General features: G+C 55.9%; 1 protein-coding gene across 3 annotated transcripts in view; it reads right to left on the bottom strand.

The window, feature by feature from the left end:
- Positions 1–22,269, bottom strand: part of CLTCL1 (clathrin heavy chain like 1) — a 112,964-nt gene that overhangs the window by 3,119 nt on the left and 87,576 nt on the right. For all 3 annotated transcript variants that reach the window (XM_062182078.1, XM_062182080.1, XM_062182079.1), the window contains 11 exons: positions 19,102–19,285; positions 17,936–18,128; positions 17,243–17,400; positions 12,083–12,247; positions 10,645–10,752; positions 7,926–8,093; positions 7,698–7,847; positions 4,247–4,378; positions 3,836–3,946; positions 3,577–3,747; positions 381–602 (listed from right to left, as the gene is read on the bottom strand). In XM_062182078.1, the coding sequence (XP_062038062.1) occupies positions 381–602; positions 3,577–3,747; positions 3,836–3,946; positions 4,247–4,378; positions 7,698–7,847; positions 7,926–8,093; positions 10,645–10,752; positions 12,083–12,247; positions 17,243–17,400; positions 17,936–18,128; positions 19,102–19,285 (1,762 nt within the window). The remainder of the gene's footprint in view (positions 1–380; positions 603–3,576; positions 3,748–3,835; positions 3,947–4,246; positions 4,379–7,697; positions 7,848–7,925; positions 8,094–10,644; positions 10,753–12,082; positions 12,248–17,242; positions 17,401–17,935; positions 18,129–19,101; positions 19,286–22,269) is intronic.

The following is a 22,269-nucleotide window of genomic DNA, read 5'->3' as shown; positions in this document are numbered from 1 at the left end:
CAGTGCCCACAGCTGTGGAAAGGACTCGGTGTGTGCACTTACTGCCTACGAAGTGCTCGGCAGTAGGGTTACCACCAAGAGGTTTGCCAGCTGCTGTACCCCCAACGCTGCTAGCTGGGCAGGTGAGACAGCCTTGCCCAGGGGGCTGTGTGCTGGAGGTGCCACGGGAAGCCGACGTGGCAGCCAGCACCTGTCACGTTCCTCATGGAGCCTGCAGAGCTGCTGGTGAGGGGTGGGAAGTACTCGGTTCTACTCAGTACCCCCGTGAGTCTCTACAGGATGCTGGTGCTGGGTGGGGAGAGGCTGTCCCCTGAGGGACGGGGTGGAGGGCGGGCTGGGCCACACGGGCCGGTGTCGGAGGGGCTGCGGCCAGGACTTACCTTGCTCAGGTACTCCCTCATCACCTGGATGAAGTAGGGCATGGCGAAGTCCATGAGGTTGTGCCTCCAGGCCAGCTCCAGCACCACGTCCGGGTGCAGCAGGTCGTAGCAGGTGAAGAGGGAGGCTGCAAAGCACTCCCGCCTGCCTTCCTCCAGGAACCACTGCAGCAGCTTTGTGGCCAGCTCGGCGTCTCGCGACTCTGCTGCGTGCTGCATGGCATCCTGTGGCCAAGACGGATGCTCAGCGGCATGGCCTCGGCAAGCAGGCAGTGAGGCCTGGAGCCTGCAGGGTGGCGAGGGCAGCCCTCGCTGCTTCTGAAACTCTGCCCTCCAGGGGCTGTGAGCGGGGACCAAGCCTGGGCCTCTGGGGCTCTGCGGAACCTGTCCGAGGTGGCATGCCTAGTGCATGTGCCTGGCGATGGGGCGAGGGCTCTGCCCTGGGGCCAGTGTCCACAGGGAGGGAGGTGCAGGCCACCAAAGGGGGCCCAGGCCCTCGGCTCAGTGTGCAGTAGTGACGAGGGGTGCAGCTGGTGCTTGAGACAGTGACTGGCTTGTTCAGCACTGCAGCCTTCAGACTCCTCACTGCCACTTTCATACCTAGAAATCTGCTCAATGACCCCCGCGTGGTGACCGGCCCTAAGACACAGTGTGCTTTCTCCTGCCGGCTGGGCATGCTCGCCAGCCTCCAGCACAGCCCTCTGCCACATGTTTCCACCGATGGGGACGCTGAGACCTTGAGATGGAGCCCGAGACAATCTGCCCACTGACCGTGCTGTGTGCTCTCGAGGGACAAGCCCGGGGGGCGGAGCGGTCCTCGCCCCACACGCCCACCAACACAAGCCTCTGAGGTCTGCTCTGGGGACACCAAACATACCCTGTGCGCCAGCTCCCAGGAGAGAACACCCGCACCTCGTGGCCAAGTCCTGGTTTGTCCCCGCCCTGTCTCTAGCAAAGCACATCTGGATGCTTTTTTGTGGCCACAGTCAGCACAGACTCAAGGGAGAGCTGCAGGGGCAGCCCCATGCTCGCAGCGGTCGTCTCCCGTGTGTCCTCCGCCCAGCAGGCCCACCCTGGACCGACTTCTCTTCAGCCCACCTGGAAGTGGGCATCTATCTGCCTGTCTTGGGTCTCCCAGAGCTTTTGTGCTCAGGACCCGAGTCCCACTGCTTGCTGGCAGCTTCCGAGAGGACTCCCCACACCCACACCAGCCGCCCAGGGGAGCTCTCCCTCAGCGTCCTGCACCTCCACCTGGAGCCAGCCTGCATCTATCCCATGACCCCCCGTTACCTCAGACAGCCCTCAGCCTCCTCCTCGTCCCTCTCCTCTGACCATGGCCTGCGCCTCCACCCTGGCACCCACCCGGCCCTCGCCACTCACGGCCCTCACGGTCCCTTGTCTCGTGCCTCGTGCACAGTGTACACATGGCCAGGCTGACCCCACCCCAGTGCTCTCTCAGCTGCCATGGCAGACCCCGTCCTTCTCCAAGCGCAATTTCAGCCGTCTGGAGACACTTCTTCCTGTCGCTTCTTGCATGAGTCGCTGACCTGGCCACCTTCTCCCAGGAGGACTCCTGGCTTGAGCTCTGCTCCAGGGCAGGCCCCTCCAGCAAGGAGGTGCTGACACACGTGGGGGACCAGGGCGCACTGGGGCTCCTGAACAACATCCCCAGCCCCCTCCTCCTGCACGCAGCAGCACCGTACTCCAGGTCAGTGACAGCCAACCGTCCCCAGGGGCTCCATGTTGCCGTAGGCTGGGAACCACTGACCTAGGGGGAGGTGCTTAGCCACTTTCCCCCTGTGGCTCTGTCCTGCTTGTGTTCCCTTCCGCGCTGGCTGGAAGAGGCCAGCCCCGGCAGAACTCACACCACTGCTCACTCATCACTGCCCGGTGATGAGGCTGGCACCACGTGAACAGGACAGAGTGGCTGTGATCAGCCGGCCGGGGCCCCTGCTGTTTGGCCTCAAGAGCTTAGGCAGCGTTTCCTCTCGGTCCCCTCTGCACGGACCTGGTTGGCCTGCAGGAAGGACCATGAGCGCTATCACTAAAGGCTGGGAGACGTCACGAACAATCCGAAACACTGCAGGTGACAAGCTGGGGGCAGGCTCACCAATGAGGGATCAACGGCTTCAACGGGGCTGGAGCTGCAGCCCAGGTGCCATGGGAGTGAGCCCCTACCCATGCCCTGGGAAGACGCTCAGGAACGCCCCAGGACAGCTCTAAGGAGTGAGACCCTCAGGCCAAGCTTACTACCTGCTGGGAGCTTCCAGGGTCTCCTGGGACACAGAGCCCTTGGGTGCAGCTGAGCCACACAGCAATCATGACTCTACATGGCACATCATGACCTCACATGCACACCATGAAGTCACAGAGCACATGACCTCACAGAACACATGGCCTCACAGAGCACATGACCTCACACAGCACACCGTGAACTCACATGAACTCACACAGCACATCATGACACCACACAGCATACTACAACATCACATAGCACACCATGACGTCACACAGCACATCATGATGTCACACAGCATACTATGATACCACACCACACACAATGACGTCACACAGCACACCATACCACACCGCTCAGTGACGTCACACAGCACGCCATGACCTCACACAGTACCTGCAGCACGTTGACACTGCATGGCACACACAGTACATCATGACCTCATCTAGTATGCACAGCACGTGATCTCACATGGCACAGAGAGCACGTGGCCTCACCCCACTGCCAAGGGCCCTCTTGTGCAATTCCGCCTTGCCCCACTGGGACACGGGCATGCCTAGCAGAGGATGGGTCTGGCAGCCTCCCTGGGCAGCCCAGCCTGACCAGCAGGTGTCCAGATCCGCAGCTGAGAGCAGTGCTAAGCCACCCCTCACTGGCTGAAACAAGTGTTTTGAGTGTGATTTAAATGTAGGTGTTTCAATCCCCAAATCTCGACAGGAAGCAAAGCAGCGGCAGAGAAGAGAGCCCTGCTGCCGTGTCTGGGTCGAGCGAACCCCCACCTAACTGCTGGGAGAGTCGGCTCCATGAGACTCCGAAGGGTCCTGCAAGTTAAATACCCTTCGAGGTGCTCCTGACTGAACCCAAGCCCACTCCACGCTCCAACAATGGTCCCCTCCCCCTGCAGGAGGCCCTGGGAGGAGAGGCAGGCCGGGGGCCTAGCAGGCGGCAGGCGGGGCCACCGACCTTGTAGAGGCGGTCCTTCTTGCAGAGCTCCACGCTCTGGGCCCAGCGGTTGCTGCCCTTGTACAGACAGGCAGCGATGCGCCGGAACTCGATCAGCTGGTGCTTCTCCAGCCGCTGGGCCAGGCCAATGTTGTCGAAGTTGTCGTAAGCGTCGATAGATGCCCTCAAGCCCTGGGAGGGAGGAGGGCATCAGCTGGTGCCCCTGCCCAGGCTGCACACAGGCCCCTCTCCCGTGGGCGAGCAGACCCCGCCTCCACACCTGATAGTCCTCCTCCTCAGTCAGCAGCTGGTTGAGCGCCTCATTCACGCTCTTGTTGTTGTGGCTCTGGACTGATCGCAGGTAAGGCTTCACCAGGGGCAACTGGCCCACCTGCCGAGTCAGGAAAGGGGGCGCTCAGCCACGCCCATCCCCCCGAGACACACCGACGGAGGAGCAGAGGCGGTGGGCCAGCTCCAGGGCCACAGGACATCCGGACACCCAGGACCAGGGGACTACACACCGCCTGCAAGGCCACTGGTCACCAGCCACCAACTCCATCTGAGGGCATTATGGCTGGAATGCAGAGCTGTATCTGAAACCCGGATCAGTAAATCTCGAGTTGGCTGGGGATCAATTTGGAAACGGTTTCTAGGGGCCTGCTGCACTCTCCTCCGGTCATGGGGTTCTTACCTTTGCAAAGAAACCCACGGTGCGTGTGTGGTCCAGCCGGGGCGACAGCACCACCAGCAGGTCGTTGATGAGCAGGGGCTTATAATCCAAGTAGAACTGCAGGGCTTTGTAATACAGCTCCACGTTGGCCACCTGCATGGGCAAAGTGGAAGGTCACTCCTGGCCCGGTCTCCAGGCAGCCCCTGGCTCCCCTTCACTGCCTTCCAGTTCCTGCCCAGATGGCACCTGACTCATGAGGACTGCTGTGCCAAGCCCACGAGACCCAAGGCCTCGAGGACCTGACACCCACCTGTGGGCTTTCTGGGGACATGGGCATCATGTAACACACTGGCCAGACATGCTGCGCCCTCCCCTCATAGGCAGCACCCCAGCATCTGGCCCAGGACCTGACCCAGGGTCGATGCTCAATCAGTATCTGCTGAATGAATGCATGAGGTATCCTGAGCCGGTGTGAACCAGACACCTGTTGTGTCCCCATTGTGTTAGAAGGCAGCCGCCTTGGCACTCAGACCCTGGATGAGGCTGTTGGCCCGGACAGAGCAGGCACCTGTGGCTAGGGCTGGGCCAGTCTGGGCAGACCCTATGCTGACAGGAAGGCGCCTTCCAGGTTCCAGAGCTGGGCAGGCTGCTGTGCCTTTCCATGTTCCCCGCTGGTCCTCATCACCCTCCTGCTGGGCAATTTGCTGTGTGCAGCACTCACAGCGGCAGCCTTTTACACGGCTCTGCTCTGCACGACAGAGGCGGTTACTGCCATGCCAAGCCAGTGTGACACACACAGAGGTCCAGGTCCAGCCACTCGCACAGGGCAGGGCCAGTGCCACAGCCATCCCAGGGGCGGGGGTGGTCATCCGTGGTGCCTGCAGCAAGGTTGGGTTTAGGGGGCCATGCCTTCTGCAGACCAGCAGGTGGAGGCAGAGCGCCCACACGCTCCCTATGGTTTGGTAACTTCAGTCTTTCTTCCTTCTCCTCCTCTGCTATAGGGTCCAGCACCAGCACAGACCTGCCTAAGAGGCAGAGCAGTGACCTGGCCCCATGACAAAGCCTTCCCCGGGCACCAGCCAGACCCACCCTCTGCCTGTTGTCTGCTGTGGGCACATCTGCATTCAGCACTGGGACCTGTCCCCTCCTAGGCTGGCCCTGGGATGGAACGGAAGGATTCCACTCAAATGTCTAATACACAGAAGGGGCAGTGAGGAGGTCACGCAGGGTGGAGGAGCGTGGGCAGGGCTGAGGTCCACCTTCTGGGGTGAGTCACCACCTTGACCACCTTGAAGCCCCACTGGCTTCACCCTTTAACAACACGGCTCCCCGGCACTGCTGTGGGATGAGCAGAGCACGCACAAGCAGAGCCCAGGCCGTCAAGGTTCTCCGTGGTGGGCTGTGTGAGCTGGCTGAGCTGATGGTGGTGGTCAGTGGGGCTGCGCATCAGCAGCCCTGGCTCTCTCCTCTGGGCATCTGGCACAGAGGGTGTGCTCAGCCCCTTTGCACAAGTCCATGTGGCATGGCCAGTGCTGAGACCTGTGGTTGACGTGGGTCTTTGCTAAGCTGCTGGGAGGTGGAGCCTCTGTCACCAGAGGATCCAGTGGGCTTCTGGGAGCCCACGTGCGGCATCCAGTGCTTCCATCTGGGAGCACTGTGCTGTCTGCTGGCCACGCCCACTTGTGCAGGTGGTGAGGACGGCCAGCATGAGCCCCTGGGAGACAGGGTAGAATCCTGACAAAACTGAGGCTTGGAGACTTGGTCATGAACTCCAGGGTGACCAGCTGGCTCCAAATGAACACATCACATGACCTGTGAGAAGCCCCTACTGTTGGGGCCGGCGCTGTGATATAGCAGGTAAAGCCACCGCCTGCAGTGCCGGCATCCCATATGGGCACCGGTTTGAGTCCCAGCTGCTCCACGTCTGATTCAGCTCTCTGCTATGGCCTGGGAAAGCAGTAGAAGATGGCCCAAGTCCTTGGGCCCCTGCACATGCATGGGAGACCCAGAAGAAGCTCCTGGCTCCTGGCTAAGGACTGGCCCAGCTCCAGCCGTTACAGCCATTTGGGGAGTGAACCAGCAGATGAATACCTCTCTCTCCCTTCCCACCCCTCTTCTGCCTCTCTGTAACTCTGTCTTTCAAATAAAAAAATAAATCTTAAAAAAAAAAAAAAAAAAGCAGCCCTGCTGTAGGCCAGGTTTCCGCCATTGCTCACTTGGTGATGAGAAGCCACTGAATCCTTTACCAGTGGGACCACTGAGGGTCAAGGCAGTGACACTGTGGCCCACGGGGACAGCAAATGCCAGAGGCGACAAGCCCTGAGCGTCACAGCAGTGACATTGGTCCATGGTGACAGACAGCGAGTGGATGAAGTGACTTGCCAGCCTTATCCATGCCAGCAAGGCCCTGCTCGGCCCTGCCACCACGCAGCCTGGTGACGAGCAGATTCCAGAGCACGTCTCCCACGTGCCCAGAACGCAGACAGACTGTCATCACTCCAACGGCTCCAGTGCCGTCCGGCCGCGGCTGGGATGGCACCTCTGCGCTGCCCGCCTTCCCGTGTGGGCTGACAGGACTCCTTCCTGCGTGGCAGAGTGGCCAGAAGCATTATGCATGGCACCAAACAGGACCTGGTTGTGAGCCCGTCCAGCAGCACCAAGATGCTGCTCCTCTCCCACACAGTGGGGCTCGTCGGTCTCCCTGCCCCATTATTTGATGTATGCTAAGAACAGAAAGCACAGCCGCTTCCACAGAGGGGGGACAGTTTTAAAATGCACTGCGGTGTCAGGGAAGTATGAAAACAGCACATACGGGCTTGCCCAGCTGTGGATTTCCCAGCAGGTGGGGAACGACCATCCCACCGGCAACCCCCCACTGACCCGCGGCTGGGTACGCTGCCGCCCTGAGGCGGCATGGACATCGTGCCCCGGGGAAGCCCCTGGGGTTGGACCTGGGGGACTACTTCCAACAGCTCCCAGAAGAGCTGAAGGCTGAAGGCCTCACTCTGCAGCCCACCTGCTGCCCACGCCTGCCTCAGTGACTGCGCTGCCATCCCCAGCCCTGCTCGGCATGGCAGGACGGGGCGCACTGAGTGTACTTCTTTCCTGGGCAGAGAGGGGAGGGGAGGGGCTTGTGGCAAATTATTTACCCCAGTGTCAGGGAAAGAACGAGGAAACTGTGGCTTAGCGGTTAAACTGCCACTCGGGACACCTATGTCCCACATTACAGGGCCTGGCTCTGAGTGCGACCCCAGTTTTCTGCCAATGCAGGAAGGCAGTGGTCATGGCTTATGTAACTGGATCCTTGTCATCCCAGCAGGAAAATTGGATTGAGTCCTGGGCTCCTGGCTTCCCAGAGCACAGTGAAACCCACAGGAGCCGCACATGCATGTGTGCAGTGCACACGGGGCCCACCCTGCCCTCTGTGCCCACAGCAAGGCCCAGCAGACCCAGGCTCTGTGTCCCCTCTTACCTTGGCAATGACGTCCTTGAACTGACCTTCTTTCCAGGCCTCTGTGGGGTGACTGATCATGGTGAGCACGGCGTTGTCGTACTCTTCGTACTTGTCGTACAGGAACACCAGCTCTGCCCAGAGGTGCGCCTGTTCTGCGGCCCTCAGCACCTGAAGGGGAGGCGGGGGCGAGGTCAGCTTGTGCCATGGTCTGGCTCGGCGGCCAGGGCCTGGCGGAGGCACAGATACCTTGGGGATGTTGACGCGGGACCAGAAGAGCTCCAGGTGTTCTGGCATCTTCTGCGGCTTGAACTTGGAGTAGAGGATGGCCAGCTCCGTGAACATGCCCATGTGGGCCCGCTCCAGGCCCAGAGCTGCCTCCAGCAGGGAGATGAGCTCCTCGAAGTAGCCACGATCCTGGCAGGCCAACAGGCACGTGTGAGGCAGAGCCGCGGCCACCCTCGACCAGGGGCAGGTGGTCCCTGGGCAGACACCACGTGCATGCTGCACCGTGCCATCCGGCTGGGCGACTGGTTGGGAAACTTGGACCATTACCACTCTGGCAAGGGGCGCAGCTCACTGAAAACACTCATGTTAGCAAGTACAAACTCGTGTTGCCATTTTTATGAAAAAAAGCGTGAAACCAATCAAGCAGGCAATGGGCTGACGGGGCCCAAGGACGCTGAGTCTGATCTCTGTCCTCACAGCTCGCTCATTCTGGGGCCTTGAGCCCCTGTTAGGACGCCAGCCCTCTGTCCCCTGTGTGACGTGTCCCCAAGGGTGATGGACAGCCCCTTGCATCCAGGTGCAGCTCTCCTCTGTCCCGCTGCCCAGACAAGGGCCCAGCCCTGCTGACTGCCTCTCTGCCTGTCAGTGGCCACTATGGAGGGTCCATCATCAGGCCCTCTCTCAGGATTCCAGTGCTCCCTGGCCCACCCCTGCTGCCTGCAGACCCAGGACCGCCCCCACTCACCACCGAGGCCTCTGTTCCCGCAGCCTCCCTCCCCTCTCTGCAGCTGGCCTTCGGCACGCATCCCCTCCTGCTCTGTGCCCGTGACACCGTCTCCGAGTCCTGGGTCCGCTGCCAGCTGCCCCCTCTCTGGCAGCACAGACCTCTCAAGTGCATTGCTCTGGGCCTCCACAGGTTCTCTGCAGCCCACCTGCTCAGGCTGGGACTCGCCCTCAGGACTCCCAGCCACCAGCAACCTCTCCCCTCAGTGCTTCCACCCAGCACCTGCCCAGCACATCCGTGAGACCTGGTGCCTCCTGGGCCCTCTCACTCCCACTGCTCCTGCTGTCCTCCTCGGCCCACTCATGCGGGAGGCTCCAGGGTCCAGTGTTGCCTCCCCGCTCCTACACTCCGCCCAGCGGATCTCTCGCAACCCCGCGTCTTTAGATGCCACCTGTCAGCAGCTCCCCTTTACTTCCCCAACTGGGCTCCTGCACAGAACACTGAACTATTTCCAGCTGCCTGTCTGACACGCCCACCGGAACAGCCAATCAGCAGCTCCCACCAAGCACACCCACCACGCCTAATTCCAGGCTCCCCTTCCAGCACTGCCTGCCTTTGGCCTGCTCCCATGTAACTGATGGTAACCACAGTTCTGCGTGTTCAAGCCCCAGGGCGGTCCTCGATTCTTCTCTTACCCTGTGTCGACTCCACGAGCCTTTTGGATCAGCTGCACCTTCAGACGCACCTCAAACCTGATTGCATCCCACCCCTGTATCGTCACCCCTGCTTGGTCAGCCACCACATCCCACCCCTGTGTCGCCACCCCCCGCTTGGTCAGCCACCACATCCCACCCCTGTATCGCCACCCCTGCTTGGTCAGCCACCACGTCCCACCCCTGTATCGCCAACCCCGCTTGGTCAGCCACCACGTCCCACCCCTGTGTTGCCACCCCCGCTTGGTCAGCCACCAATCTCCAGCAGCTGGCACAGCCCCAGCCCTGCTCTTCCCACCCGCCTGCCCCTGGAGCTGTCTGCACAGACCCTTTGAGGAACTCCACAGCCGGATCCCACTCCAAGCACAGGCCAACTCCTTCGGAATGGCCGGGCACCATCCACCCTCCCTCCTCTATGGCTCCCACCTTAGGACGTTCTCTGGCTGCTGACCCTTCCCTCAGTTGGCCCCATGGCCACGTTCTCAGTTTCTTCAGGTCTTTGCTCAAATGTCCTCCTCTCCGTGAGCAAGGCCCAACAAACCCTTGTGAGTTGCCACTGGGCACTCCAAGGCCCCCACACCCGTGCCATCTCCCCTGGAACTCACCACCTCCAAACACATGGTGTCACTGGTTGTTAGGCCTGTTGCTCATCTGCCAACCTTACTGAATGCAACAGGGGAACTTCCGCTTCACCTACAGATACGCTTGTTTAGAATAGTGCCCCGCACACGGCAGGTGCTCAGATACTCACTGAATCAATGAGTTCTTCCAGTGCGGCCTCGGGGCTGCCTGTTCACGGTCTCCTGTCAGCTTTATGGTTCCTTTCTCAAGCTCTGTGCGACAGCACGGCTCTTCTCACTGCCGGGGCCCCAGTTCCATGGCAATAGCAACACAGCTGAACAAAGCCAAATCCCAGTCTGCCTGCACTGACCTTACCGGTGTGCCCCACGACGACGGTGTGCCCAGCCCACGCCCGCACAGCCTGACTGCAGCGGGAACCCAAGGACCACCCAGGGGTCCCTCTTGTGCCGGTTCTTCACGGCCAGGGCATCTGAGGAGCTGCACACTGTGGGGAGCTCGGGTACGGGTGGAGGGCTCGGCCACAACTGGCCTGGTGTTCCCAGCGAGGTCTCCACTGAGGGGCTTCAGAAAGCCCCAGGATACGAGGGAACACAGAGGACTTCCACAAACTTAGGGACAGCACTCTGCACGTGCCTCCCACAGGCACCAAGCCACGAGCTTCACATGCTGAGGGAGCAGGACCACCTGCGCCTGGTCTGCCCCGGCCCCAAGGGTGAGTCACCTGGTAATATCGTATCAGGTCCTCCAGCTCGTCTGCGTGAATGACGATGTGCAGCCCACACAGCTGTGCAAGGCGGAACTCCTGTCCGTCCACGCAGGCAAAGCACACCTGGGGGAAGGAGGGGCCGGGTGAGGTGATGGGACGCAGCACCGCGGCGGCTGGCTGGTAAGGTGTGCAGCCGCACGCTGGGGACTTCCAAACTGGACCCTGAACAAGTATGAGTGGGCTTCGAGTGACGCACAGAAAATGTGTATTATGAAAACACTATGCCATGGAGTTCAACACTTGCTGCACTAAAACAAACATCTCTTCATTTCCTTTCTTCCTCTGCACCTTTTGAAGCCTCCTCATCTGACAGTTGTAAGATGAGCAAAGACCGGGAGAAAAAAAAATGACATTTGACGCTTAGTGGGTATTTGAGGCCACAGGAAGGAAGGAGCTCATGCATTATCGCTCGAGCTGAGGAGTGGAGGTTTGCCTGGTGACAGGGAAGGCATGCTGGACTCTGACTGGGCTGTCAAACATCTATCAGAATCAGAGCTGGAGAGCGACTATATCTGAGCAGGCTCCTCTGGGTGTGGCTTATTCGGAGGAGACCATTTCAGTTCTCAACTGAACCGCTGTGTAATGCACACCACCACATGTGCACCTGGTGCCCTGCCCACTCCCTGCCACAGCTGGGTCTCTATGCAGACTTCACAACCTTCTAGACACAGCCCACGCTCTCCCGGGGGTAAAGTGGAGCATGCAGATTGGCACAACAGTCACGTAACCCAGGGGCGCTGCATGGAGCTGTGACCTCTGGTTCGCTGCCAGGGCTCTCATGGCTGACACCACACGTTCTGCTCGGTGATCGATTTCTCACCCTGCACACAGCTTTCCTGCACCTATCCTTTGGAACAGCAGGGTAGCACCACATGTGCATACCAGTAGACCAAGGCCTTGAGACGGGACATTTGAACTGATTTTAATCTTTGATTAAGCAGTGCTTAAGATTGAGGCCCACTCTTTGGCACATCTTTTCACAAAGCATTTTCTACTTAAAAGACGATTCTGATATTACTAGAGAGCCTCAAGACAACCTGCCCCATCAGTCTGTTATAAACGACCAATAATGTCAGTTGACACTCATTATGCTAGTAATGAGATGGACAGAATTTTCAGAAATGTTAGAATACATATCCTACCAATAATCCCATACCATCAAGGTAACGAGGAGCTGACTGGGTCTGCCATGGGTTTATTGGGGGCCTTTGCTTCCAACCATGATGCCAGCTGACGGGGTTCTCTGAGCCACCCCAGAGGACCTACAGCTCTGCCTGGACAAGAGGCCAGCAAAAAGCCTCTTCCCTTTTGGCAGCAGAGTGTGGGGTGTAGCAGGAAGCCCAAGGAGAATGCCTGCCAGACCAGCCTCCTCTGGAGGCTTCCCACGTCTTACCTCCTTCCACGTCCGGGTGCTGTTGGCCTTGCGGCTGCTGTCCACTGCGGCCTGATACTCACCAAGGTGGACCAAGGTGGAAGCCAGGCAGGCAAAGTTAGAGACACTGCTATACAGCAGCTTGGCAGCCTCGTACATCCCCTCCTCGTAACAGCGGTCTCCCACCTGTGGACGATGGGGGAGCTCTGCTGAGACCCTGCACCTGGAGAGACCTCCCCAGAGGGAGAGGGGAGAGGAGAAAGCAGAGATGGACAGATCTTCCATCCGCCGGTGCACTCCCCTCCTCAAGGTGAGGATGTGGCTCCTTCTTCCTGAGAAAACAGAAGCCACCAGCAGGGCGCATCCATAACACGGGTGCTGGGGCTGCCTCACCTCCCTGTGGCCTCAAGGCCAGTCCACACGCGCACATGACTTGCTCTGTTTCCTGTGATCAGTTCCACCTCTGCCCAAACCACTCCTTATAAGCACACAGCACAGCAAGGCCCAGTCCTTCCCATCCCCGCCTTCCCTTTGGCACACATCAGGGCAGGCGCCCACTTGTCCAGAGCAGCTGTCCCTGTGCCTTCCCTCTCTCTGAGATCTGCTCCACTGCTCCCCAGACGGGTGCCAAGGTGGTGCCAGCCTCTCTCCATCCCCACTCTCCCCTGCTGTGGGGCTTTGGGGTGCCCCAAACTCCATGTCTGGTTCATTCCCTCTGACCCTGCACCCCCATTGCCAAACTCTCCCACATGGTCATGGCTGTGGCCTGTGCACTTCAATGTCCTGCTAATGCACCCTGAGAGGCAGCAGTGATGGCCCAAGTTAACTAGGTTCCTGCCACCATGTGGGAGACCTGGGTTCTGTTCTGGCTCCAGTCCAGCCTACCCCAGCACACTGTGGAGAGTGAACCGGTGGATGGGCAAGGTGTCTCTCTCTGCCTCTCAGATAAATATAAATTTAAGAATAAAAAAGAGACTTTCTTAAGGAAAACCACTCAGGCTTTACCTTAATTATTTTCACTAGAGTTTTATTACATGATAAATTTTTAACCTTGGCTGGCGCCGTGGCTCAACAGGCTAATCCTCCGCCTTGCGGCGCCGGCACACTGGGTTCTAGTCCCGGTCGGGGCACCGGATTCTGTCCCGGTTGCCCCTCTTCCAGGCCAGCTCTCTGCTATGGCCCGGGAAGGCAGTGGAGGATGGCCCAAGTGCTTGGGCCCTGCACCCGCAAGGGAGACCAGGAGAAGCACCTGGATCCTGGCTTTGGATCAGCGAGATGCACTGGCCGCAGCGGCCATTGGAGGGTGAACCAAGGGCAAAAAGGAAGACCTTTCTCTCTGTCTCTCACTATCCACTCTGCCTCTTAAAAAAAATTTTTTTTTAACCTCTTTTTTAAAAATTAAATATTTATTTATTTGGAAGGCAGAGTTACAGAGAGAGAGGGATAGACACACACACACACACACACAGAGATCTTCTATCTGCTGGTTCACTCCCCAAATGGCCTCAACTACTGGAGCTAGGCTGATCTGAAGTCAGGAGCCAGGGGCTTCTTCCAGGTCTCCCACATGGGTATGAGGCCCAGGTACTTGGGCCATCCTCTGCTGCTTTCCCAGGCACATTAGCAGGGAGCTGGATCAGAAGTGGAGCAGTCAGGACTCGAACTGGTGCCCATATGAGATGCTGGCACTGCAGGTGGCAGCTTTACCTGCTACGCCACAACGCTGGTCCCAAGTTTTAACTTCTTTCTAAACTTTAACCTAATTAATTGGAATTTATTTTGAAATTAAAAGTTCAAAGTCTACTTCTATGTTATTATTATTATTTTTTTTGACAGGCAGAGTGGACAGTGAGAGGGAGAGACAGAGAGAAAGGTCTTCCTTTTTGCCGTTAGTTCACTCTCTAATGGCCACTGCGGCTGGCGCATCTTGCTGATCCGAAGCCAGGAGCCAGGTGCTTCTCCTGGTCTCCCATGGGGTGCAGGACCCAAGCACTTGGGCCATCCTCCACTGCATTCCCGGGCCATAGCAGAGAGCTGGCCTGGAAGAGGGGCAACCGGGATAGACTCCGGTGCCCCGACTGGGACTAGAACCCGGTGTGCCGGTGCCGCAAGGCGGAGGATTAGCCTGTTGAGCCACGGCGCCGGCCTAACTTCTATGTTATTAATTTCAATGCACTGTGTTCATTCTTTCAAAAAGAATACACCTGGGGCCAGCATTGTAGTGCAGCAGGCTAAGCCATCCCTTGTGATATCGGCATCCCATATTGGAGTACGCTCTTTTAAGATTTATTTATTTATTTGAAAGGTAGAGTGACAAGAGAGAGGGAAAGACAGAGAGAGAGAGAGAGAGAGAGAGAGAGAGAGAGAGAGAGAGAAGAAGCTTCCATCTGCTGGTTCTCTCCCCAAATGGCTGCAACAGTTGGGCTGAGCCAGGCTGATGCCAGGAGCCTGGAACACCATCTGAGTCTCCCACTTGTGTGACAGGGGTCCAAGTACGTGGGCCATCTTCCACTGCCTTTCAAGGTGCATTAGCAAGGAATTGGATTGGGAGTGGAACAGCTGGGAATCCAACCAGCACTGTTAAGGGATGTCAACATCACAGGCGGTAGCTTAACTCACTGTGCCACAATGCTGGCCTCAAACTCAAGGTATTTATACATGTACATGTGTGTGTTTGTGTGTGTGTACACAGCTGAAATCATTCTAGAGTTAGAAGGCATCCCACTGTCCCTGTACCTCTTCTTATTTATTACTTTTTCCAAGAGTAACATTTTAACTGCATAGCAGGCTTTATAATTTTTTAGACCTTTCTTTTATTTAAAAAAATTGGAAGGGGGTTTAGGGTTTGTTTAAACATTTTGGTTTCTTTTTATTTATTTGAAAATTATTGAGTTACAAAGAGAGAGGAGAGGAGAAGACAGGAGAGGAGGGAGGGAGGGAGAGGGGGAGAGGGGGAGAGGGGGAGGGGGGAGAGGGGGAGGGGGAGGGGGAGAGGGGGAGGGAGAGAGAGAGAGAGAGAGAGAGAGAGAGAGAGAGAGAGAGAGAGAGAGAGAGGTCTTCCATCTGCTGGTTCACTTCCCAACTGGCTACAATGGCTGCAGCTGCACCAATCCGAAGCCAGGAGCCAGGAGCTTCTTCCAGGTCTCCCAAGTGGGTGCAGGGGGCCAAGGACCTGGGCCATCCTCCACTGCTTTCCCAGGCCATAGTAGAGAGCTGGATTGGAAGTGGAGCAGCCGGGACTTGAACTGGTGCCCACATGGGATGCCAGCGCTTCAGGCCAGGGTGTTGATCTGCTGCACCACAGTGTCGGCCCCACATTTGGTTTCTTTACAGTATAAAATGCAATGGGGTAAATCACTGGGTGGGACACTGCATCCTATGTTGGAGCGCCCTGGATACAGTCTCACCTCTGCTTCCTATCCAGCTTCCTGCTAGTACTTCCAGAAGGCAGCAGATGACAGAGTTCCTGGCTCCTGGCTTTGGCCTGGCCCAGCTCTGGTTATTACAGACATTTGAGGAGTGAATTGAGAGATGGAAGGATTCTTTCTCTCTCCCTCTGCCTTTCTAATATATAAATACACCTTGAACAACAACAAGAAGGGTCAGTGTTGTAGGCTAAGCCCCCAGTTGCAATGCCAGCATCCCAAATCAGAGTACAGGTTCAAGTCCCAGCTGCTCCACTTCTGATCCAGCTCCCTGTTATGGCCTGGGAAAGCAGCAGAAAATGGCCCAAATGCTTGGGCCCCTGCACCCACATGGGAGATCCAGATGGAATTCCAGGCTCCTTCTACCTGGCTAATCATGTAATCATTTGGGGAATTAAACAGATGGGAAATTGATTCTCTCTGTCATTATGCCTTTCAAATAAGTAATCTTCAAGAAAAAAAAAAGTTCATGGAAAATGGAATTAGGGGGCTGGCGCTGTGGAACAGTGGGTTAACATCCTGGCCTGAAGCGCCAGCATTCCATACGGGCGCCAGTTCAAGACCCAGCTGCTCCACTTCCAATCCCGCTCTCTGCTGTGGACTGGGAGGGGAGTGGAAGATGGCTCAAGTGCTTGGGCCCCTGCACCCGTGTGGGAGACCCAGAAGAAGCTCCTGGCTCCGGATTGGCGAAGCTCCGGCTGTTGCAGCCAATTGGTGAGTGAACCATTGGATGGAAGACTCTCTCTCTCTGTCTCTCCTCTCTCTGTGTAACTCTGACTTTCAAATAAATAAATCAATCTTTTTTTAAAAAAAGAAAATGGAATTAAAGGTTTATTTAAAAAACAAAACAAAAAAACCTGGGGCTGGTGCTGTGGCGTAGTAGGTTAAGCTTCTGCCTGCAGCACCAGCATCCTACATGGGTGCCAGTTCATGTCCCAGCTGCTCCACTTCCCATCCAGCTCTCTGCTAAGGCCTAGGAAAGCAATGGAAGATGCCCTTGCACCCATGTGGCAGATCCGGAAGAAGCTCCTGGCTCCGGATCTGCCCAATTCCAGCCACTGCGTGAACTAGCGGATAGGAGACTTTTCTCTCTCTCTCTCTCTCTCTCTCTCTCTCTCTCTCTCTCTCTCTCTCTCTCTCTCTGTAACTCTGCCTCAAATAATAAAATATTTAAACAAAACAAAACAAAAACATCAAGTGCAGTATCTTTCAACAGGTACCAAGAGCAAGTCAAAGTCCATGGCTTTTAATTTATATACCAACAGGAGCAACAAGTTTCTTTTTTTTTTTTTTTTTTTTTAATTTTTGACAGGCAGAGTGGACAGTGAGAGAGAGAGACAGAGAGAAAGGTCTTCCTTTTGCCGTTGGTTCACCCTCCAATGGCCGCTGCGGTAGCGCGCTGCGGCCGGCGCACCGCGCTGTTCCGGTGGCAGGAGCCAGGTGCTTCTCCTGGTCTCCCATGGGGTGCAGGGCCCAAGCACTTGGGCCATCCTCCACTGCACTCCCTGGCCACAGCAGAGAGCTGGCCTGGAAGAGGGGCAACCGGGACAGGATCGGTGCCCCGACCGGGACTAGAACCCGGTGTGCCGGCGCCGCAAGGCGGAGGATTAGCCTGTTGAGCCACGGCGCCGGCCAGGAGCAACAAGTTTCTTAATTTCACATGTGGCTTGTTTCTCACAATCACGAATCTGCACAGCTTTAAGAAGCATTCCTGGCCTACATCTGTGTCAGTCACGGTTCTGGGGACACAGCTCACCTGCTGGATGTTGGCATTGTTGGGTCCGTTAACACAATCTTCTAACTCAGACAGACGGCTGGTTTTAGCCAAGGCAAAAATAAGTTCTGTCTCTACGTAGGACTCATGGCTCCTCTTCCTGGCCATCTGTAGGAATTTAACTAGATCTTCCCAGTTGTCTACGGACAGAAGACAAAGACACTGGTCATTTTCAACAGGTGGCTCAATCCCTCCCATCCCACTCCCACCCTGGAGCCCACCCACACAGCTCACTGAGAGCCAGCCTCCAGGTCCTGCCCTCTAGCCCTGTCCCAGGAGGGAGAAAGGGAAGGGGCAGAGCCACACAGGAAGCTGCCCCAGGGATGGGAGCCGCCGAGTCCCCAAGCAAAGGCTTCTTCTGGGGCCAAGAGAGGCTGGGTCACACCGACAGAAACACCAGCAGATGATTCCCGGGAAACTTCAGGTAAGCCAGGAACTTTACAATTACAACAGTGCTGTCGCTCATGCTTAAGCTGCCTCACCTTGTGGGGGCGGGAGAGACAGATGCAGAGCTAGTGTCACTGACAGGATGATACCTCGAGTCTCTTGGGGAACGTTCACTGGGCTGTGCCCTCTGAAGTCCTTGGATGCCCACAGGCTCCTGGGAATCCCCCTGCCTAAGCCAGGTTTCACACGGGCGGGAAGTGGCGCCCCCTGACGAGGAGATCTACTTACTGCTCCTGCTGGCTGCCTGGACGACCTCCAGGTAGGAAGAAGGGTCATCTGCTCGGATAAAGGAGTCAATAGCTTCCTTCACCAGGCCTTTGTGGAGCTGGGCCCGGGCCAGCTGACTCCACACGGCAGGCTCATTGCACTTCTCGGCAAACTCATACGCGCGGTCCAGGTTGCCAATGTGCTCGATCAGGACCTGGGGTCAAAGAGAGGACCCGCGGTCTCCAACACGCGCCCCGCCTCTACCTGGTTCCTTACGCTGCCTCACGTGGCAGGACCATTTTCAATTCTGCCCTCAGCAATGATGAACTTAGTATTTCTCAGATGGAAGAGCTGCGGGAGAGACCAGAGCTGCTGTGTGGGGAGACCAAGGGCAGATGGCCAGGCTTGGCTTCCTGGGCCGAGGGCAGAGCCCAGAGCAGCCTCCTATCTCAGGAAGAGAGGCAGCACGACAGGGCACTGGCTGCCAGCAGGCTCAGGGAGTGCTGGTGTGAGAGCCACAGTGGGCAGAAACACACCTGCCAACCAGCCTGGAGGCCGGATCCTTGGCACAAGGCCGCTGCCACGTGGCAGGGTGGTCCCTCTCAGAGCAAGGCCATGGCCCACATGTGCACCCGACAGAAAGGATTGTAGATGGAGGCTTCACAAGCACGCGCAGAAACAGTACAGGAAGATAAAAAGGTAGCAAAGCAATTAAAGTGACACATCCTGTGGTTCACACCCATTTGGAAATAAAGCCGGCAGAGGCTCAGACTGGAAAGAAGGGAGCTGGCTTAAGGGAAAAGAGTACCTGGGGAATGGGAAGGTGGGCAGGGGCCTGGAAGGATTGCTCTGGGTGCTCAACCACTGAGCAGACGCTGCTATTAGGGGCATCCTGGTGGGAGTGTGTGTGGAGGAGTCGAAGGTGCACATGAGGATAAGGCAGGGCACCCCCAAAATGCCCCAGTGGGGCCAAAGACGTGACCTTTTTGCTAGGTGCCCGCAGAGCTGCTGAGGAGAGAGGTGCCGCCACCAGCAAGTGGGAAGGGGCGGAGAAGAGCCCAAGAACCAAGAGGCACTGGAAGACTTGGGGTTCTGACACCACCCCCCACCTCCCCATCCCCAGCAATGAGCCACACTCCAGGATGTGACTGGGTGGGGTCCCACAAGACCACTGGTGGCCGGCCCACCTGGATGGCGGAGGCATTCACGTCAAACTTGCGGAAGATAGCGAAGGCCTCTTCGTAGAGCCCACTGCTCACAGCGATGCTGGCAATGTCCGGGGCGTCGTAGTTGTCCAGGCGGCTGATATAGTCCATGACCCGCGTGCGGTCCGCCTTGACGGCAGTCAGGATCAGCAGGTTCTGGAGGTTCCTGGGGAGAGGGGGGGAGGGAGGGAGGGTACGAAGGCTGCTCACAACACATCCCTGGCAAGCTGGGAAGTTTAAACACCAGCAGTTGACACGCATAGACAGGCAGCGGGAACAGGGTGTCTGTGACGAGCCCCACGTCCTGGCTCCTGCCATCCTCACTGTGCCTTTCCCAGGTCTTAGCAGTTCTTGTCAGTTTTGCTGTATATCCTGTACCCCTGTGCGATGTACATTGTGTTTCACATTTTTAAACTTTCCCTTTCATTAATCACACTGGATGCATTCTTACAAAACTTCTTTACCTTATTCAGAAGTGTGGGGGTGGGAAAAGAACAAGACAAGACACAATTTATTAAGACTAAAAAAGAAATAGCAGCTAGCCAGTGCTGTGGCGCAGGTTAAAGCCCTGGTCTGCGATGTCAGCATCCCACACAGGCACCAGTTTGATTCCTGGCTGCTCCACTTCCAATCCAGCTCCCTGCTAATAGCCTGGGAAAGCAACAGAAAATGGTCCATGTGCTTGGGTCCCTGCACCCACGTGGAAGACCTGGAAGATGCTCCTGGTTCCAGATCTACCCAGCTTCGGCCATTGCAGCCATTTGGGGACTGAACCAGTGGACAAAGACCTCTCTCTCTGCCTCTCCCTACCTGTAACCCCTACCTATAACTCTGTCTCTCAAATAAATAATAAGTCTTAAAAAAATAAGAGACAAATAGCCACACAACCATTATCAATTGACTCGGAAAAGCATCTGATAAAAATCTAATATCCATTAATGATAAAAATCTCTCTACTAGAAGGATGCTTCCTGGATCTGACGCTGATGTCACCTAAGGCATACAGCCTACATCAGGGTGAAGGTGGGAGGTGTGACCCTCTCCCCTAGAGTAGCACTGTAGAGTCAAAATCAAAATGGAGAGTGTGGCTAAAAGCTAATTGTAGATCTCTTGCTTCTGTACGTTTTAGCTTTGCTTGCTAACGGCTAAGGGTGGATCTTGTGAAACTATGTGGGCCCAAATTCTCAGGAACTCAGTTGACAGAAATGTGTCCTTCACTGTTATCTTGGATCTGTTATTGGGTTTATTATTGTTAACAGTTATCTTATAACCATATCTTGGACCTGGATCTGTTACTGGGTTTGTTATTGTTATCTTACAACCATATTCTGTTTTTTTTTTTGTTTGTTTGTTTTTTTTTTTAATTATTCACTGCATACCAGGGGCCTGGTTTGAAATTGTGAGCCCTAGTAGACAGAATACTATAAAAAACTGTGTAACTCGCTGTTGGGCGTCGCACTTTGGTAAAGAGTGTCAGTCCCTATCGGTTACCGGTCCTAATTGGTTGCCTTGACTTTTTTTTTTTTTTTTTGACAGGCAGAGTTAGACAGTAAGAGAGAAGATAGAGAGGAAGGTCTTCCTTTTGTTGGTTCACTCCCCTAATGGCCGCTACGGCCAGCACACTGCACTGATTTGAAGCCAGGAGCCAGCTGCTTCCTCCTGGTCTCCCATGTGGGTGCAGGGCCCAAGCACTTGGGCCATCCTCCACTGCACTCCTGGGCCACAGCAGAGAGCTGGACCAGAAGAGGAGCAACTGGGACAGAATCTGGCACCCCAACCGGGACTAGAACCCGGGGTGCCGGTGCCGCAGGTGGAGGATTAGCCTAGCGTGCCGCGGCGCCGGCCTTGACTCTCATTTTCAATAAAATTCATGTGTGACTGTCACTGGTTTTTGTAATATTCCATTTTAGCTGACGAGTAGATGCAACAGCACTTAGAGAGGATGTCCACTCATGGCTCCAAGCAAGGCAAGGCAAGGGAACAAAAGGCATCCAGGTTAGGAAGAAACAAAGCTGTCCCCAAGTGACTCATAAACAATTTCAAAGAACCTACCTACACAGCAAACCCTAGACTAGGCGAGTTTCAGCAAGGTTGCAGAGTCAAAGGTCAGCATACCAGACTCAGCAGGCTTCACACGCCAGCGTTATTAAAGAGCATATGGCCAAGAAAGATCGGTGTACAACAGCTCCAAAGAGGTTAATGCTTAGGAATAAATGGAATGAAATACAAATGTATTTTATAATCTCTGAAGCTGTAATTGCTGATGGAAGAAATCAAAGATCTAAGTAAATGCAGAAACACATCACCTTTTAATATTACAAAGGCATCAACTCTCTCTAAATTGGCCCACAGATTTCATGCATTTCAAATTAAAAAATCTCTGAAATTGTCTTGTAGATACAGATAAGCTAATTCTAAAAACTGTAAAAGAAGGCAAAAGAACCAGAATCACTAAAACAATTTTGAAAAAGAATAAAGTTAGAGGAATCATACTACTAGGCCAATTTTTTTTTTAAAAAAGATTTATTTATTTGAAAGTCAGAGTTATGCGCACACACACACACATACACACAGAGAGAGAGAGAGGTCTTCCATCCGAGGTTCACTCCCCAGTTGGCCGCAACTGGTGGAACAAGGACATTCTCCCTCATTGCCCAAGAGATAAATATTGGAATGTATTCCTTGACCTTGAATCTCAATTCAGTCTCACACCCTATTGCCTTCATATCCCACCCTCTACAGAGCCACCTGAAAGACCAGTTGCTCTGAGCACCTGAAAGACCAATTCCAGGAATTCCCCTTTGCCTGCTGTCCCCTACCCCACCCCCAGCCCCAGCCCTCCACGTGTTCCATCATTGTGCACGTGGGGAGTTGGTCACCCACCTCTATGGATTTATTTTCTCTGAATAAATTCGGCCTGGCTGTAATTTCGTACACTGTCTCCTCTCTATTCTGCACCTCTTTTCCTAACAATTTGGTGCCCTGTGTGAGGAGGCACCAATCTGCAACTCTTTTCCTAACAGTAATAGCCAGAGCTGTGCTATCCGAAACCAGGAGCTTCTTCCGGGTCTCCCATGTGGGTGTAGGGGCCCAAGGACTTGGGCCATCTTCTACTGCTTTCCCAGGTCATAGCAGAGAGCTGGATGGGAA

This window comes from Lepus europaeus, chromosome 23 (assembly GCF_033115175.1).
Source record: "Lepus europaeus isolate LE1 chromosome 23, mLepTim1.pri, whole genome shotgun sequence".
NCBI lineage: Eukaryota > Metazoa > Chordata > Mammalia > Lagomorpha > Leporidae > Lepus > Lepus europaeus.
Note: the sequence above shows the minus strand (reverse complement) of the source record. Positions and strands in the feature narration are given on the sequence as shown.